Source organism: Xiphophorus hellerii, chromosome 7, assembly GCF_003331165.1.
Source record: "Xiphophorus hellerii strain 12219 chromosome 7, Xiphophorus_hellerii-4.1, whole genome shotgun sequence".
NCBI classification, from domain to species: domain Eukaryota; kingdom Metazoa; phylum Chordata; class Actinopteri; order Cyprinodontiformes; family Poeciliidae; genus Xiphophorus; species Xiphophorus hellerii.
Window position 1 is genome coordinate 14,513,447 of NC_045678.1, and position 18,293 is coordinate 14,531,739.

The following is an 18,293-nucleotide window of genomic DNA, read 5'->3' on the forward strand; positions in this document are numbered from 1 at the left end:
GCCGAGGCTTCGAGGCGTGTGTCGAGTAATGGAGGGGGCGTTTCCGTAAAGCGCGTATCGAGGCTTGCTTCATTTAGGGGAGGAGCCGAAAACGATGACGTCCGAAGCCTCGCTGCCTGGCTGTACCACGTGACTGCTTCGGGAAGTGGCTCAGATGTTGGCGCGGGGTTTGACAGCTTTAGAAACCCCACAGGCTCCATTCAAAATGTGGGTTGTTGTAGGCGAGTTGCGGTCAGTTGAGAGAGTGGATAGAATTTTGATAGTTTGGATAGCAGAGTTTGGATAGTGGTCATTTAGTTTGAGACAGTTAGTTTGGTGTTTGGAGAGTTTAGGAGAGAGAGATAGATAGATAGGAGATTTAGGAGCGCGAGGACAGGATAGGAGTAGGATGGAGCCGGCGAGAAAGAGGAGGATTTTCCCTATGTGGGAACATTTCGATTTGATAAGCCCTCACAAGGTAAGGTGAACTGAACATTTGCAGATGCATTAGGTTTGCTTATGAGGAACTGTATTTTTCACTGTTTCTTATTTTCTGTAAAGGTGAGGTGTTTATTGTGCTCCAAGGAGTTGGGGTACAATAATAACACCTCATCCATGTAGTGTCAAAAAAGAGAAATCGTTTGAAACCAAAAACTGTGGAGAAATTGTTGTTTCTTAATAAAAATGCATGAAATCATCCAAGTTACACAAGCATTAGCCTATTCACTACCCCTCCCTAGTTCCACAAGCACTTTCACTGTCCTCTGCCTGATTAAGCCCAGGCCATTTTTCTAGAGTCACAGAAAAACATTATTACACAACATGCCATATCACATGACACTACTATTTTGGGAATAATTACACACAGAGGATACATTCAAACAATATTTTATTATACACACATGTGTATACATAATTTATGTAGACAAATGATTTCGTCCTACACCTTTTGTGAAGTCATTCCCAAGAGCCATAATAGACAAAAATTCAATGCATCACACGTGTTAAGATACAGCTGGCTGTGATTATACACCTGGCCAGTAGGTGGTTTCGTGTGCACATGAAGCCTCAAGAAATGAACCCTTTCTCGAACCAGTTGGCTCAAGTGGTTCAATGCCTCATGAGGCTTCATCTCACCATCACTACTGCAAATACATGAAAGAATATATTTAGCACCAGTCAGATCATAAATGTTTCTAATATTTATCCAAACTGCACAGTTCAACTTAACAGATTTTAAAATCAACTACTCAAAAGGGAACATGTGTAGGAAAGAAACCAAAAGTTATTACCCACTTCAGATTCAATGTCTCAGCTGTCTAGAATCAATAATAATAATAAAAAAAAACCTGAGTCAACAATACTCTCTATACAGAAAAATCCTTCCTACCGCGCTTATGCACTGAACTGTTTGGGTTCCTGTTGACTCAGGTGTTGTCAATCAGCGTTCATCAAGCCCACAGCAAACAGAACTGAATGGTTGCGTTAATGCTGCTACACACTAACATACAGTAGGTGGCAGCCTACACCCGGAAGTTGCTTTTGATCCTCCATAAAGAAAAGAAGAAGAGGAAGAAAGTGGTGAGGGAGAAGTATCTTATATTTATAAAAAGTGGGCATATAAATCAGATTACCTAGTGTTATTTTCACAAAGAAAAACATTTCACCTGAAGTTAACCATATTGGGAACTGTAGATAATGTGAGAAGATGACATAAATAGATTTTTCTTAGTGCAAGTTTTGATTGCCAGCTACCTTGGAGTTCAGAGAATCGAAGCACCTGCTCTGAATCTTTGTAGTTGTGCCTTTATGTTATCTTTTATCACAATAATTTTGTCACAATTCTCATACACACTGAAACACTCCTGTAAATGTCAGATAGAAACAGATTATGATTAATTATTAAAGTAATTTCAGCAGAAATAATCATAGACAGCAGTAATGTCTAACCATAAATGCTGGGAAGAAACAAGAGGATCATTAACATCATCAGCTCTGTGAGGGGCAGTTTTTTCAGTGATGTTATATATGTTAATGTAGATACAAAATAAAAAAAGTTTAAAATTTTCAGGTGTATATTTTAAAAAATGCCGTGGCAATACTTAAAGCTTTAGAAAATACCAAGGAAAATAAACATTGGAATGTTTTATCTTCAGATTTGTAGATCCTTTCAGAGCAGCTAACAAGATATTTCTTATAATGTTCTGCATGTGTGCTCTAATCTCAGTCAAGATGTTTATAACTGCTTCGTACGGGTAACGGCATATTTTGTTGTGAGGGGAACAAGACCAGTCGGCAAAGTAAGCATCTAGGAAGAATACTGTCCATCCAGACAATCAGCTGTTGTCTGGATGGACAAACCATTGCATGGTTGTAGGGAATCTGGTGCCTATTTTCAGTCAAAGGTGGCAACGGCAACGGCAGACTGAAACCAGGGGAAACTTTTAATATGAACTGTGATAAAAGGTCAATGAAGTTAAAAATACTGGATGATCTCAAAGTGATTTATCTGGACAAATAACTACATCCATGAAGTAAAAATCCCAACAGTTTGAGTCACCATGCTTATGGTTTAAGAAAATCGAGTCTTTGAAGAAAGGTTTGGCACCAAGTTCATTTCTCAACACAAATACAGTTTTAAATATTCTGGCTTGATGTTCTCCCAGTCTCAACAGGAGATGATGTTTCTCATTCTTGCCACATTAAATCAAGTAGAAAATCAATTGGCTTTGCTTGGAAGTCTAGGAATAGTGCTTAAATTGCTTGAAGGATACTCTGTGAAGGAGAAAAGTGTTAAAATATCCACTTATCCAACATAAGCAGCTTCTTTGTTCTGTTGTAGTGCAAATTTCAAAATGCAGATGACATTTACACTTCAGCCACAAGCATTTTTTTTCAAGAGGAGAATATTCCAACATTTCTTTTAAGAATCTTACACAGAGAATAGATACTAGGGTTTAGTTAATTGCCAGGTGCAGTGTAATTAAACCTCACACACATTGATACATTATTGAAACTATTTTATATTTCTTATCTGTTCTTGAATCTCCTAAGCTTGGGGAAACTGTTGTTTTTTATTTCTTTTAACCTACTACTTTATGTAGTCAAACATGTACTACTTCAGTAATGTTTTTATTACTCTTAATGTCTGACAGTAATTAGGCCTGAGTGTGGCAACCGAAACTGAACTCAGCTTTAAAAAAAATTAGTTGCAACACTTGTTAAACTTGCAGTAGGTAAATTATATAAATATTTACATACTTGTTGAAACTTTTACAACATATAACATGAGAGAGATATGTTAAAAAAAATTGAGCTCCTTGGCCTTCTCCCTGTGATCTTACTGCCATGTGCAATACACTGTTAGGTCAGAAAGAACCAATCAGAGCCAGTATCAGGATCTTAGCACTGTCAAACAGGCTAGTGTAAGCGCTGCTTAAGATTTACAAGCTTTGTTAATGGTTCAGAAACAACTTACCATTACAGGAAAACTGTCTTTGATGGCCATGTTTACCAGCCTGCACCTTCATAGAAAGTTCCACTTTGAGGAAGGAGACGAAGGTAAACAGAGAACAAGGGGCAGGGTGTGAGCAGCGTGTATATGAGCATGACTGACAGTGCCAAGCCACTTCTCCTTTGTGGAAATGGCAGCAGGACCACAGGGAGAAGGCATTTTTTTCACAGATTACGTGTCTCATTTGACACTGTCATGACAAATGTAAAAAAATAAAATAAAAAACATACTTTTTTTAAATGTAAGTTACCCCCTGCACCTTTAAGGATTTACTATTTGTCATCACATATGAACATGTTGGTTTGGATAATGTTTTTCCCTGCATTTTGTATTTGATTGGGCTATCTGTGTTTGATGTAAATACTCTTTGTACAGAAAAAACTCTCTCTTGACACATAGGCAACCAGTTTCTCCATGTGGAATGCCTGAAATACACATTACTCAGGCGCATACCAGTCATCTGTCAAAAAGGAAAACAACTTACTCATACAACAATGATTAACCAAATCCCTGATTCACCCCCAAAACACCAGGTGCAAATTTACCCCGATGGGCATCCCCAGGCTGGTCATAATGAGTCCATGCAGGATGAAAACATGTGGGAACCCATTCTGTCATCTTCTGCTGGATTTACACAAAGATGTATTTTGGCCATCAGTGCTATTAAATTTTTAGCATGAAGTCTTGTCAAACCAATTTAAAAGTAGCAAAATATGTGAAAATATCATAAAGAAGATCAGTCGTTGGTGCAATCAGTTCATCTATTCAGTCAACAGATCGAAAGAGAAAAACAATTTGAAAATGTTTCCATCTGCGTGTTTGTTTGTCCCTCAGGCCTATTATAAAGGGTGCCAGTGAACGTCAAATGATTCAGAGATTAAACTATTGTGGTCAGATGATTGTCCTCTTTGGCTTGACTTCAGCCTGTCATGTTTAGAGAAAGTTGAAATGTTGCATACAAGCTGAGATTAGACATTATGATGTGGAACAGTTTCAGCTGTAAGAAAATAGGACATACTTGATCCTTATTGAAACATCTTGGAGAATAATTCAAAACATGCTGTTAAGGCAATAGACTGGCTGAAGAAGACTTATACAAAGGTCCTGGCATTTTTGTAGACATCAATCCCACGGAAAATTTATGGATGCTGTAAAAACTTTGACTTATTCAGTGACTGTCAAGAAACATAAAGGATTTAAAGTTAAAGGAGGGGGGCTAAATCTGTCCTAGTTAGCAACTACAGATAGTTTCTTACTGCGTGCGCTTTCCAATAAAGAGTTATCCACCTAATGTCTACTTTGGTAAGGGAACAAATGCTTATTTAACTCGGCGACAACACTGTTTGTTTATGTCTTTGTATGTCAGCAATTTTATCAAATCATCAAGGAATGAAATGAACAGTTCTCCTTGTGTATAGTGGATTCTATAAAACTGGTAACCAAAACCAGACGTCAATGAAAGAGAACAAAATGTGACCAAACACTCATCATGAGCACAACTTGTGTGGTCCGTTACTTAACAAGGCTGCCTTTTTTTATGCCAGCAACGTCTAAAGGGGATCTAATGAAACTGGGCAGATAACTATAATATCTAAATTTGCACAAATTTACCATCCTCAATTATTTGTCTTTTAATAAATCCCTGCAAGCCTGGAAGTCAAATTTACCAAAACAGAGAATGCTCCATCATAAAATGCAACTTTGTCATCAAGCATGCTGATCTTTGAGTGAATCAAAGGATTATTTCCCCTTCCTTCACTCTTATTTAGTTGCTTGATACATAAGGTGATTTTGTGGGGGTTTTACCATGTGAGAAGTCACACTTGATGATTGATGCTCAAACAACTCCCCCAGTACTCTACAGTATATGGACACGGAGTGCTTTACATTCTCACTAGTAACCATTTGAGGAACAAAATGAAGACACAAAGTCTTACACCACAACACTTGGCCAAGCCATTTCAATGACTGCAACATAAACCATCTTTCACGCAACTTACACCTGCAAACCTATGCAGAAATACATACCCCACATGTCATGGTTTACACTCGTTACTTCATGTTGTTTCACCAGGTACCACAGTTTACCATTTCTCACGGGAAGTCTAACCATAACTTATGTGACAGAAAGGCGTTAGAGAAGAAACTCAGATCTTCTAAAGAAGTTTTCTAATTTAGGTATTAGGAACTGAAACAGTCATAGCTTTTAAAGTCTCACCTCTAGGACACAAAATGCAACAGAAGTGCAGGTTTTCAAAGTTATCTAAAAGAAAAAGCTAAGTTGGACCAGAAAACAAGCACTGCTAATCATTTGAATCAGGCTCTTAAAATCTCTACCATCACCTGCTTATAGTGGTTGTAACGTGATGTAATAAAATTCAAATTAAACCAAGCAGCTCTGATGTCTCCCACAAGTTTTTGAGCCTAGACTCTGACTATGTGGTTACTCTGCATGTGAATTTTATTTTTATGCCTAAAAATAATCTTTCTGAACAATTAACTCCAGTTTTGTTTAGCAAAAAAAAACCCAAAACAAAACAAAATCTAAAGGATTCTAAATTCAAGAACTGTGCACATGACTCAAGCCTGACTTTACCTCAACCCTAACAAGGTTATACATGCAGCTTTGAGTTAAGCTCAGCCAAACAGCAACTAACCACTTCCTTTCTTTAGCACCTCCTCCGCAACAACATTTAAGGCAGACAGTAATGTTCCAGCTAGTCTCTCAATGTCTGATGGTCATCATGTTCAGCGTGAAGCAAGCTGCTCTGCTCTTCATTCAGCTGTTACAGACAACCTATGTATTTGCAGGTATAGAGACAATTTATATTTGTTATGCAAGATTCTTAAATTAGGATGTCCTGTTAATTTTTTTTTTCCTTCAATGTCAGGCACTGCTACAGCAGACCACTATGATGTGTCGGTGTCCAGAGGAAGCTCAGTCATGCTCACTTGCAATATATCTGAAGAAAATACAACAATGATCAAATGGACCAAAGACAGATGGTATTTTATATACTCCTCCTACAGTAATCAAACTTTTTCAAATTTCTCCTCTCACAGACTGAGAATAGACACAAACATACCTTCTACGCTCAGTATTGATAATGCTCAGCATGATGATGCAGGACTTTATTCTTGTAATATAAATGGGAATAGAGGCTTTAACGACATGACATGGACTGTAACAGTTCTTGAAAATCAAAACGGTATGTAAGCATTTACTGACCCTTTCTGTAACACACACTGTAACATTTAAAAAATAATCTGTGTGCCATGTTGATATTCTTTTTTAGGAACCAGTTCATCACAGTATATTATATTCATTTTACCATCTGCCTTTGGATTGCTTTTATTTTGTTCAGCATTAACTGTCTGCCTCTGCAGGTGAGTGATATTTAATTCTAGATTTGCAACAAGCATACAAATTTCACTTTCTTTTGTTCTCCTAAAGAGCTACAAACATTACTGGCCCAGCTGATGTCACTATAATGATCATGATCAGTATATTATGTTATAAATAATCTAATCTCTTTTGATCCCTCCTGGTTGTTTACCCGATAGTTTGGCTTGGGGCGCTGTTAAAATTATTGAACTTTTTATTTTTATTTATTTATCTTTTTACAAAGACACATCAGAAACCGGCCACCAGCAAAATCAAATCTCCCATTTTTGAAAATTATGTTGTTGGTGGGTTTCTTCTTTTGAAGCAAATGACGCCTAAAAAATGCATTGACATAAGGCGCAATAATGTGATCATGAAGGCACTACAATGTTCAACATGATAATAATGGAACAAGGACTGCCAGAAAAAACACTGAGAAAATACTTTAACATAGATTTCTCTCCTTTTCTGTTTTGTGTATTTTGTGACATCTCATTCAGAACATCTTGGATTCTTATTATTTTTCATATTATTCTCATTGCATGGGAAATATATTGAAAATATATCAAATATAAATATCATTTTTTTTTAAATACTTCGTTCAATTATCTATTAACCATACATTTTCTTTTATTTTCCAAAGCTTTTGATTAATTCATGTAAACGTGTAGAGTTTATGTTGCACAAGAAACTGAAATTATTTTATGTTTAAGATTTGTTTGTGGCTAACTGTAAAAACTTTGCATCATATTTCTTGAAAGCTTTTTAAAACACAGAATATATTTTAACTACATTCACCACAAAAAACAGCTTTGGTTTTTGTACAAGTTTTTGTACCTTACAAGAATCTGCATCTTGTACGGTACTTTTCAAAATCAGAATATGTCAAATTTAATTATTTTTACTGAGCTTACTAAAAATTATTTCTTGTCCAGCACTAGAAATTATACAGTTGCTCCATGGTAATATCTAACACCAGAATTAATGTATTTAAGATTAGAGAATTACATCAGACCAATAAAAAAACTAATACAGAAGTCTGGGCTCAGTGAAAAATATCTTGAATACTTCAGTAAAGGCTATTTTATGTGCTTTGAACATGACAAGAATCAGAAAGCTAATTAAAAATGCTTCAGACACAAATGTCTGATGAGACTTATCGCTTGTTAACAAATGTTATTGTTCTGTTATTTTCTATCTTCTGAGCCTGATGTTCCTTTTGAAGATCAAATAAAGGTACATGTCATGATTTAGGTTTGATGGTGGACCCAAATGCAGAGGAGAGACAGAGGCAGCTTTTAGGTGAAGAATGTTTAGTAAAAGAATTATGAAAAGAAAATTACAAAAAAAACCCACAGGGAACCAGAGCCAAACAAAAACAGGAATCCTTACCAAAACGTCAGCAGGATAAAATAGGGAGAGAAGAGAATCTAACAACAAATCTCCAAAACAACTCAAAACAATCCTGACATTAGAGGGAATAGCAAATATGGTCACTGTAACACTTTGCACTGTTACGTGTAGGTTTCAAAAGTTGTATGTTGTGGAAAACTCAGATTTGGAATTTTTTTTGCTCATTTATTATTTTGTACTTAATTTTAGGCATCTTTTTTTTTTACATATCAAAACCTCCACTCAATTTTATATTGTGTCTGTATAATTACATCAATTTTAAAACAGATTAAACAGAATACTCAGAGCAACAATGTTTTGGGGTTTTTTTTGTGCCATTTCTGACTTTTTACATGTATTTTCAATAACTTCTTACTATGGGAATGTCAGCAATTTCAAAATAGCCTTTTTGTGCAACATGTTACCTGACCTAGTTAGTTTCTTTTACAAAGTAGTACCAGGATAGTTACGAAGATTAATGGTTATTGTCTTATCTCTGTAGAAAATGTGGCACCAGAAAAGAAAGACAGAAATCAGTCCAACACCAGTCTCAGCTTCAATCGGGAGGACAGGTCAAAACATTTTATTTGATTTGCATACTTTTATTTCTGCCTTCCTGACTTAGAGACTAAAGTGTATTTGAAGCTACTAGCCTCACTTCCTTCTTTGTTTTTGTCTGCTTGTACTGATAACTTGACAAAGCTACAGAGATGAGTGTGGCTACTTCTCCAAACAAGCAAACAGCTCATCAGAAAATCATCATGTTTTTCTATAGTCATCTCTGACCCCTGGCCTAGTCATATTTCATCAGTGCTTTTATTCTTGTCTAATAAACAGTGTGATTACTTGTTCTTCTGCTTTCTGCGCGTTTCCGCTGTTTGGCTCCTCTGACCTCTAACTGCCACTCTGTCGTTTTTCCTGCAGGGAGTCCAGAATCAGCTGCAAGGCACAGGTCAGTGGAAGAGCAAAAAGCGCAGAAGAGACTACCTGGAAAAACTGAATTCTGTTTATGGTCAAGCCTGAGCTCAGACCTCTTTTATTTACTTGAAGAAATAGACCCAGTTTGAAGGACATTATTATTGTGATTATTTAACTAAGGAGATGTTTGACATGTCAATAAAAGGAAGTCACAAATCAACAACATATATGTCTTTACACATTGTCTATAATATGCAAAATATTTGTAACCACGATGTACTTTATAGGGAAGTTCAACTGTATAAGAGAAGCAATCTGTTATTAAGTCTTGTTAATTTTTATTGATTTTACTGCTTAAATGCATTATAGTGCAACTTATGCCCAGTAGAGGGCAGGTGTCGTCCTTCTTAGCTTCCCGTAGGGGAATAAAAATTGTGTCGAGTCTTTTTCCACATTCTCTCATTTGCAAACACTATTGTTACGCTGAGTCTATTTTCTAAACCGGATGCCAGATTGCCAAACATGATTTTCTGGTCTGTGGTAAGATGAAGATGCATCTACTCCTCTGATAAGGTAGTGACAGACAGTAAACTGATCAGTGTTATTATCAATATGTAATCACAAAGACACTGCTGTGTTATAAAAAATGCAAAGACTTTCATGTTTTTTAAGATAACAAAATATGTGTGGAGGGAGGCAGATGTAAAGTGAGAAAAATGTGTCAGAGAGGAAAAACTGAAACATGAATATTTTCCATTGACATTAGTGACAAAGTGAACAGTCAGATGTGGAGGTACTGAGGTCATGTAAAACAGGTTTTAGTTGGTCTTTGTTATCAGATGCATCTAGTTCCTTCTTAAGGACTTCACAGTTAAGTACAACTGAAGAGACATTTCTGGTTGTTGCCATGCAATCAAAACACCCCATAAAATTCAACTTGATAAGCTTCTTGGGCAACTAAAGTTTCATTTGTAAGTTTGGAAAATGTGTATTTTTTTTATTTTTATTTTTATTTTTTACATAGCATTAAAACTAAACGCTGGGCCTCCAGTTTATCTCGGGCTCTGAAACCGATTCCATCACGAAGTGTTCACCAATCGCCCCAAATCTGACCGAGAAGAGAAAATGTAATGATGGAAAACCAGGCACTTGATCATGAGAAATCCAATTTCTATAAAACAGAGACAGAATTTATTTCTATATCTCTGATTAGATTGGTAATTTCTGAACTCTGCCAAAGTAATAAAGAGTAAAGAGTGACTCTCTTGCTACATAACTCCATTACTCAGGTCACATTCATCACAGACACCTTTCTGCTCTCCAGCACCCTGCGGTGCGTTATCTAGGCCCATAACTTGTTCCAGTAGGATCTACTGGTACCACATTGACCTGTGATGTTTCCTCATTGCAATACTTACCCTCAATAACAGGATTCCTATCCAGTCTATCTTCCCCATGTGGAATAAGAACCATCAAGCTGCTGCACATTCACTGTTAATCCTGGAAATACAGTATATCTATTTTGAACCTCCCTTGCTTTATTCCAGTTTTCTCAGCATATATGTAAAAAAAAATAAACCATAGCAATCAGTTTATAAAGATGCCATTTATTTAGATTTTTTTATCCTTCAACTACTTTTATGTGGCCTCAAAACAGCTGTCTGCTAGTAATGTCTTTTAGCTTTCAGCTGAGAATAAACACATATACTGTATGTTACACTTTAAAATTCTGACAAGATGTCAGAGGCTAATTTGAAGTTTATTAAACTAAATATGTGTGGATGTGCTTTCTATTTACTTCTTTAATATTATTCCAATCTTAACCTATACTACTACACGTGCATTAATACATGTCCAATCAATTTTACATTTTTCTTTGAAAAACTGTCTGGCGTTACTTAAAATGGGCCTTTTAACTGAAATAAAATATCCTGATTTATGTGACTTCACCTGAGTGTCAAACTGCAGTAAAAGGTTTGTTTAGATTTAGCACAGTGTATTTCTAGTATGATTGTGCTGTGAAAAATCAATAAAAGAAACAAAGGACATGAGCTTATTGGCTATGTGTAGTCAGCATTTTTAAGAGTAAAATATTAAATTAGATAAATAATTATATAGACTTAGAACAGAGAGGGGTTGCATGAGTTTCTTCCTTTGAATGTTTGGCTACTCTGCATTCTTTGGCTTCCTCCCATTGTCTAAAAACATGTGCATCATTACAAAATCTATAGCAAAACCAGGGAGGTTTTGCAATAACATACCAACAAGTTTGTTTTAAAGGCATATAGTAACCTTTAAAACTTATTAGAGACAATATTATTCGACACAATATTTGACTTGTGTCTAATATTTATACGTTGGCAGAATTACAGAAAACAGAAATAGTTTATTTTTCTGTTCTGAGTTAAAGCTCTTCATTAACAAAATGGATCAAAGTTTGTTTAGCTTTTCTACTCTGAAGTTAGTTTCTGATAAACATTTGAGCTGTACCTTACCTTACTTTTTTTTTTCAAAGAAACGGAAACAGCCATTTCCTTTTCTGCACTCCTTCACAGCAGCATCAGATAACAGAATATCTGACTCCTCATGAGTAGATGGACATCATGCTCCTCTTGAAGCAAGAAGCTTTGCTCTTTATCCAGCTGGTAAATATCTGGAGTGTCTCAACAGGTAAAGAGTGAATTTCTGTTTATAAAGATTTATTAATTTATTTATTTTATGTTTTTTTTATTTTTATTTTTTAAAAGATTTTAGCTATACTGTATTTATTAGTTGTTTTTTTTTCAATTTCATTGTCTCCTACAGCACACCACTATGATGTGTTGGTGTCCAGAGGAAGCTCAGTCATGCTCACTTGCAATATATCTAACGAAAATACAACAATGATCAAATGGACCAAAGACAGATGGTATTTTATATACTCCTCCTCCAGTAATCAAACTTTTTCAAATTTCTCCTCTCACAGAATGAGAATAGACACAAACATACCTTCTACGCTCAGTATTGATAATGCTCAGCATGATGACGCAGGACTTTATTCTTGTCATATAACTGAGATAAATGGCTTTTACTCCATGACATGGTCTATAACAGTTCTTGAAAATCAAAACGGTATGTAATGAATACGTCTGCAAAACATATACTGTGAAGTTTAAATTTTAATCTTTGGTTAATAATCCTTTTTTTTTTTCACCAAAAGGTCCATCACAGTATATTACATTTATATTTCCATTTGCCATTGGATTATTTTTATGTTTCATGACTACAGCTCTCTGCCTCTGCAGGTCAGTGAAATCTTTAAGCTACTTGTGTCATGTTCCATGTTTTTCTGTGTGTTTATTTTGAGTTTCCTGTGTATCTGTGTCTCCGTGTTGTCCTGTCTCCCTTTGATTACTCCCAGGTGTTTCTCATTCCCTGATTACCTCCTGTGTATTTAGTGTCACCTGTGTGTCTGTGTCTTGGTCGGGTCCTTGTCTAATGTGCTCTGAGTCCTTCGTGTGTCCATTGGTAAAACCAGTTGCTACCGACGTTGAGCCCTGGCTTCCGCTCAGTCGTGCTGCCTGTGTTTTTGGACTGTTTTGACGTTTATTTATTATTAAAACGACTATCTATCATCTCACCTGGGTCATCTGCGTCACCACCTCAACACCACCATTACATGACAACTTGTGGACTTTTATTGACTTGTGCTTCTTAATTTTTTTAAATAACTGTTACCTTAAGACTTTTAATAATTGAAGCCAGAGAAATTAGTTTTTTGGTTCTGTGGGAAGCGTGATCACTTACTGTGAATATTTCCTCATCAGAAAAGCAATGTGTTTTAAGGATGTTGTGAACAACACTGAGAAAAAAACATCAAGTTGATGTTTTGTGGTGCAACTCTTTGATTATTGTTTAATGTTAGCAGGAGGAACATATCTGGAAACCAAACCCAGGACAGCAGAACATTTACTTGGGTTCAATACAACATTGTGGATGGGGTAAAGGTCAGAGAAACTTTATCATGCAGTTTGTTTTTTAATCCAGCAAAGTGCTTTATTTTTTGAAACTGTTTTTGTTTCTTTCCCAATCTTGTGCTTTTCCTGCCTTCAATCCTTGTAGGCAGTTCCTTCACCATTCCAAACTACAGCAAGGAGAACTGACAAGCAGGACGTGGAGGCAGGACTGATGACCAGAGGAACAATGGGTACATCACACCACTCAGGAAATGACTGACCTAAATATATAGTTATAATATAACTGACTTCTTGGTTTGGAGAATTCATCAAGAAGAAGATCCAGTTTAAAAGATGTAACATTTTTTATTCTTAAAACTGGAAATTCAAACATGCAATCTGATGTAACTGTGACATATAACCTCTGTTTGCAACTGAAGTGATTTATGATGTTTCCTCTAAAATTGTTTTTATGTTATAATTTGTCATGTATTCAATAATGGGATGCTTCATGTCCCTTTATGTCCTGAAAAAGGTTTCAAAGCACCTTCATCAAATGCGTATTTTAATATCGATAAATTCAGTTCAAACTGACTCATTTCATTTTAGTTTCAAACCTGTCAAGTCAAGTGGAATTTTATTGTATTTCTTTCCAGCAGAGAGAGTGGGTGAGTTTCCATCATTTTATGCTTAAACACGGAATTGACACAGAACCAATAAATAAAGGGTTAAACTGCTCAAAACTGAACACAATATGCATGAAAGACATGGATTAATGAGAATGGATCATTTGTAGAGTAAATTATTTCATACTCTGTCAAAGCATTTAATGTAGTCTACTGTACTGAGTTTTTTTTTTAAAAAAATGAAATTCTTTTAGTTTCTGGCCCTGGTGACACTGCACTCAGTTTTATTGGATTTTCCAGCAGCCTTGTGTTCATGACTTCCTCAACTCGAGCCTGAAGCTCGGTGTGCATCTCATCAGTTTCTGACAAACTGTGTCAGTTTCTGTGGTTTTAACACAAGACTCTGCTGTGCTGCTCATGGGTGTACCACAGGGCTTCATTTTTTGCACCCGTTTATCTGCAGCCATTAGGAGCTTTTGAAAAAACTAACAAACAAACATCTCTTATCATCTCTATACATATTAATGTCATGTCTATTTCCCTTAGAAAAGTGTAAAACATTGTTGAGACACGCCTTGACTGGCTGACTTGTTGACAATATGTTTTTTTCTTTTCAAAGAGAATCAGACTGAGGTAACTCTACTTGGGCCAAATAGCATCAATGGGACCCCAAGTATTCCCTTTTTGTCTTAATGAATAAACTCTGCTGGCTAAATGTTAATATCCTGATAAAATTGGACTCTGATCAGCTGTGAACTCAGTTGTGAATTTTTGTTTTCATTTTACAAGTTGAGGTGTTTAGCAAACATTAAATCTATTTTTATCTTGCAGCAGTCTGGAGACAGTAATCCTGTCTGCTATAACATCTCAGTCTAATTATTGTCTTCTTTTTGCTGTGTCCTTCATTGCTAATGCTCACTTACAGCTGCTTCAAAACACTGCGGCCTCACTATTACAAGAAAGCAAGAGCACATGTTTCTGATTTAAGTCTGACTTCATTGGCTTCCAGTTGGCTTCTGGGTTAAATTTAAGATCCTCTTATTTGTTTTTAAGTCCCTTTGTAACTTGACTCCATCTTGCCACATAAAGACAGTTACAAAGTCGGCCTTCTATCACCTGAAGAACATTTCCAGGATTAAAGGACTGATGTCTCAGCCAGATCTAGAGAAACTCATCCATGCGTTCATCTTCAGTTGTATTGATTATTGCAATAGTGTCTTCACAGGTTTGTCCAACAAATCAATTAAACAGCTGGAGCTGATCCAGAATGCTGCTGCTCGCGTTCTCACTAAAACCAGGAAGATAGAGCACATAACACCAGTTTTAAAGTCCCTACACTGGCTCCCTGTAGCTCAAAGAATAGACTTTAAAATATTGTTGTTAGTTTATAAATCACTGAACGGCTTATCACCACAATATATTAAAGATCTGCTTTTATTGTATCAACCTTCCAGACCTCTCAGGTCTTCGGGTTCTGGTCTGCTCTGCATCCCCAGAACCAGAACCAAACGAGGAGAAGCAGCTTTCAGCATCTATGCACCACAAATTCTAAAGAAGCTTTCTGGGTTCTTATAGCACAAATATTAAAGGCAAGAGCTCAGTCAGCATCTAACAAGCACTTTTTAAATTTTCAAATACTGGATTATTGACTTTGATTATTTAACATTTCAACACCTTTTGTCTGATGGTGTTTTCCATGAACTATTTGACACTCTTCCTCAGTTTATTTAAAGACACATTCAACCACTTCCCTTTCTTATCGCTTCCTCTGCATCTACATTTGTAGCAGATGATAAAGTGACAGTCCTTTCTGTCAAATGGTCACCATGTTCAACCTGAGGCAAGCATCTCTTCTCTTCATTCAGCTGTTAAAAATGCAGAATGTCTTTGAAGGTATTGTACAGATTTCTTCTTGTTTTGCATATTTTCATCCAGATTTGAACTGAGTTTTGTTGTAACATTGGTCTGTATATTTCAGTATCAGCGACTCAGTTGGAAGTACATAAGAACATGTCGGTGTCCTGCGGCGACCCGGTCATGTTTATTTGCAACATATCTGACAATGCCACAACTCTAATCGAGTGGAACAATGACCGATTACATTTTGCATATTCCACCTCATTGAATCAGACGTCCTCAAACTTTTCCTCTGAAAGAGTCAAAATAGACTGTAATATATCTTCCACGCTCAGCATCTTTAAAGCTTGGCATAATGATTCTGGACTGTATACATGCACTGTATCTGATGGAGGAGGCATTCAAAACATGACATGCAATTTAACTGTATCTAACAAACAAGGTATGTAGAGATAAAAATAAAAGATTGGTTCATTCTGTAGCATTTCTTGTACAGTTCCAAACGATCCTATTTCCACTTATCTTCTTCTTTGTTTCAGGTGTTAATTTCTCAAGATACATATTTTTCATTCTATCACCTGCCATTGGATTGTTTATATGTTGCATCACATTAGTCGTTTGCCTCTGCAAGTGAGTAAAACCTTTTAATTTTAGAGTTACAATTATGATTTTTTTGCTGTTAGGTTTAAGAATTGCTTGTAATATTAATGTGACTGCTCAAGTTCATCTTAATATTGTGTGTTACACTAAAAACATCAACTTGCTTGAAATGTGTTTAAAAAAGTTTTGTCTATTTTTTTTTTTTTTTTTTGCTTGGTTCCTGATCTATTCAGTAAGTGTGATTTTTCTGAAGTTTGCACTAGATGACGTGAGTGTCAGGAGTTTTTGTTTCTTTTTTTCTAAAAACAATCTTTAAATACATTAAATATGCAACTGTGTTTTCACTCCATCTCATAGTTTGGTTGTGTTAAAGATTAGTAGGGATTAGTGTGATGTGAGCCATGTTGGGTTGAACGGGATGCCAGATAAAAAGAGCCCAAACATATAAACTAATACGTTTTACCCACAGTAAAAGTTTTAACACCTTGGTGGAAGGAAAAAAATAACCCCAGATAAAAGCTGCCAATATAGAAAAACTAGAAATATTTATATTATTTTTCCATTTTCTTTATCCACAGTAATGTGCAGAGGTTTTGGTTGGTCCCTGTGTTCCTGGTTTATTCTCATGCTTGTATAGAGACAAAAGCTGCTTGGTGGTCTTTCTTAAATGGTAGATTTTGTAAATAGAATAGGTTGCTTCTTTGGTCATGTGCTCTGTATCTCGAGGAGAACATAGGGAACCAGGGAGAAGAAGGCAGAATAAAGCGGTGACTAGAATATCAGGGACATGACAAGACAGAGTTGTGACTGAAATAGAGAAGCTTAAATACTAGAAAAGAGAAAGTGGAAACAATGGATCTGGCTGGAAGAGGTAACCGATTGCAGGTGTGAGTAGTTGGAGTGCGGCTGAGGGGCGGGGACAAGGTGGCACAAGGAAACTATATTGAGGAACACAAAAGAGTGAGGGAGGAAACACAAGAAAGCTGGAAATAACTCTAACACTAAAGAGACGCTAACACTAAAGACAACATGATAAACTAGAAAGAGACAAAGACATGAGGGGGAAACTGAAAGAACAGAAACAAGGCTGATCTAAAATTAATAAGGACTAAGAAATACAGAGCTAGAGTACCTAGAAGGACTAAGCAAAGAAATAACCTAAGACATATAAGAACAACTGAACCTGGGGTAATGAAATAACTAAGAAAGAAACATAACTAGAAACACTATGAGGGAACGAAATAAGGAAAACACTCTTTGGTTATTGTTTAATGTTAGCAGGAGGAATGTATATGGAAACCAAAACCAGGACCGCAGAAGATTTTCGTGGGTTCAATACAACATTGTGGATGGGGTAAAGGTCAGAGAAACTTTATCATGCAGTTTGTTTTTTAATCCAGCAAAGTGCTTTATTTTTTGAAACTGCTTTTGTTTCTTTCCCAATCTTGGTGCTTTTCCTACCTTCAATCCTTGTAGGCAGTTCCTTCACCATTCCAAACTACAGCAATATGGAGGAGAACTGACAAGCAGGACGTGGAGGCAGGACTGATGACCAGAGGAACAATGAGCTCATCACACCACTCAGGAAATGACTGACCTAAATATATGCAGAGTTCTTGGTTTGAAGAATTCATCAAGAAGAAGATCCAGTTTAAAAGATGTAACATTTTTTATTCTTAAAACTGGAAATTCAAACATGCAATCTGATATAACTGTAACATATAACCTCTGTTTGCAACTGAAGTGATTTATGATGTTTCCTCTAAAAGTATTTTTATGTTATAATTTGTCATGTATTCAATAATGGGATGCTTCATGTCCCTTTATGTCCTGAAAAAGGTTTCAATGCATCTTCATAAAATGCTTATTTTAATATCGATAAATTCAGTTCAAACTGACTCATTTCATTTTAGTTTCAAACCTGTCAAGTCAAGTGGAATTTTATTGTATTTCTTTCCAGCAGAGGGCGTGGGTGAGTTTCCATCATTTTATGCTTAAACACGGAATTGACACAGAACCAATAAATAAAGGGTTAAACTGCTCAAAACTGAACACAATATGCATGAAAGACATGGATTAATGAGAAT

At 36.1% G+C, this 18,293-nt stretch overlaps 1 protein-coding gene across 2 annotated transcripts; it reads left to right on the forward strand.

Moving 5' to 3' along the window:
- Window positions 1-6,180: 6,180 nt before the first annotated feature.
- LOC116722502 (uncharacterized) lies at window positions 6,181-18,293 on the forward strand. 2 transcript variants are annotated; one of them, XR_004339770.1, is made up of 7 exons: window positions 6,181-6,304; window positions 6,385-6,880; window positions 8,773-8,842; window positions 9,195-11,858; window positions 11,994-12,472; window positions 13,093-13,174; window positions 17,683-18,293. XR_004339770.1 is itself a non-coding variant. In XM_032566642.1 (5 exons), the coding sequence occupies exons 1-5, from the start codon at window positions 6,202-6,204 to the stop codon at window positions 9,291-9,293; spliced, it is 681 nt and encodes a 226-aa protein (XP_032422533.1). In that variant the 5' UTR covers window positions 6,181-6,201; the 3' UTR covers window positions 9,294-9,640. The 2 variants fall into 2 exon arrangements, 1 of the variants encoding a protein (XP_032422533.1); XM_032566642.1 differs by lacking the exons at window positions 11,994-12,472; window positions 13,093-13,174; window positions 17,683-18,293 and having other exon boundaries at window positions 6,385-6,702; window positions 6,790-6,880; window positions 9,195-9,640.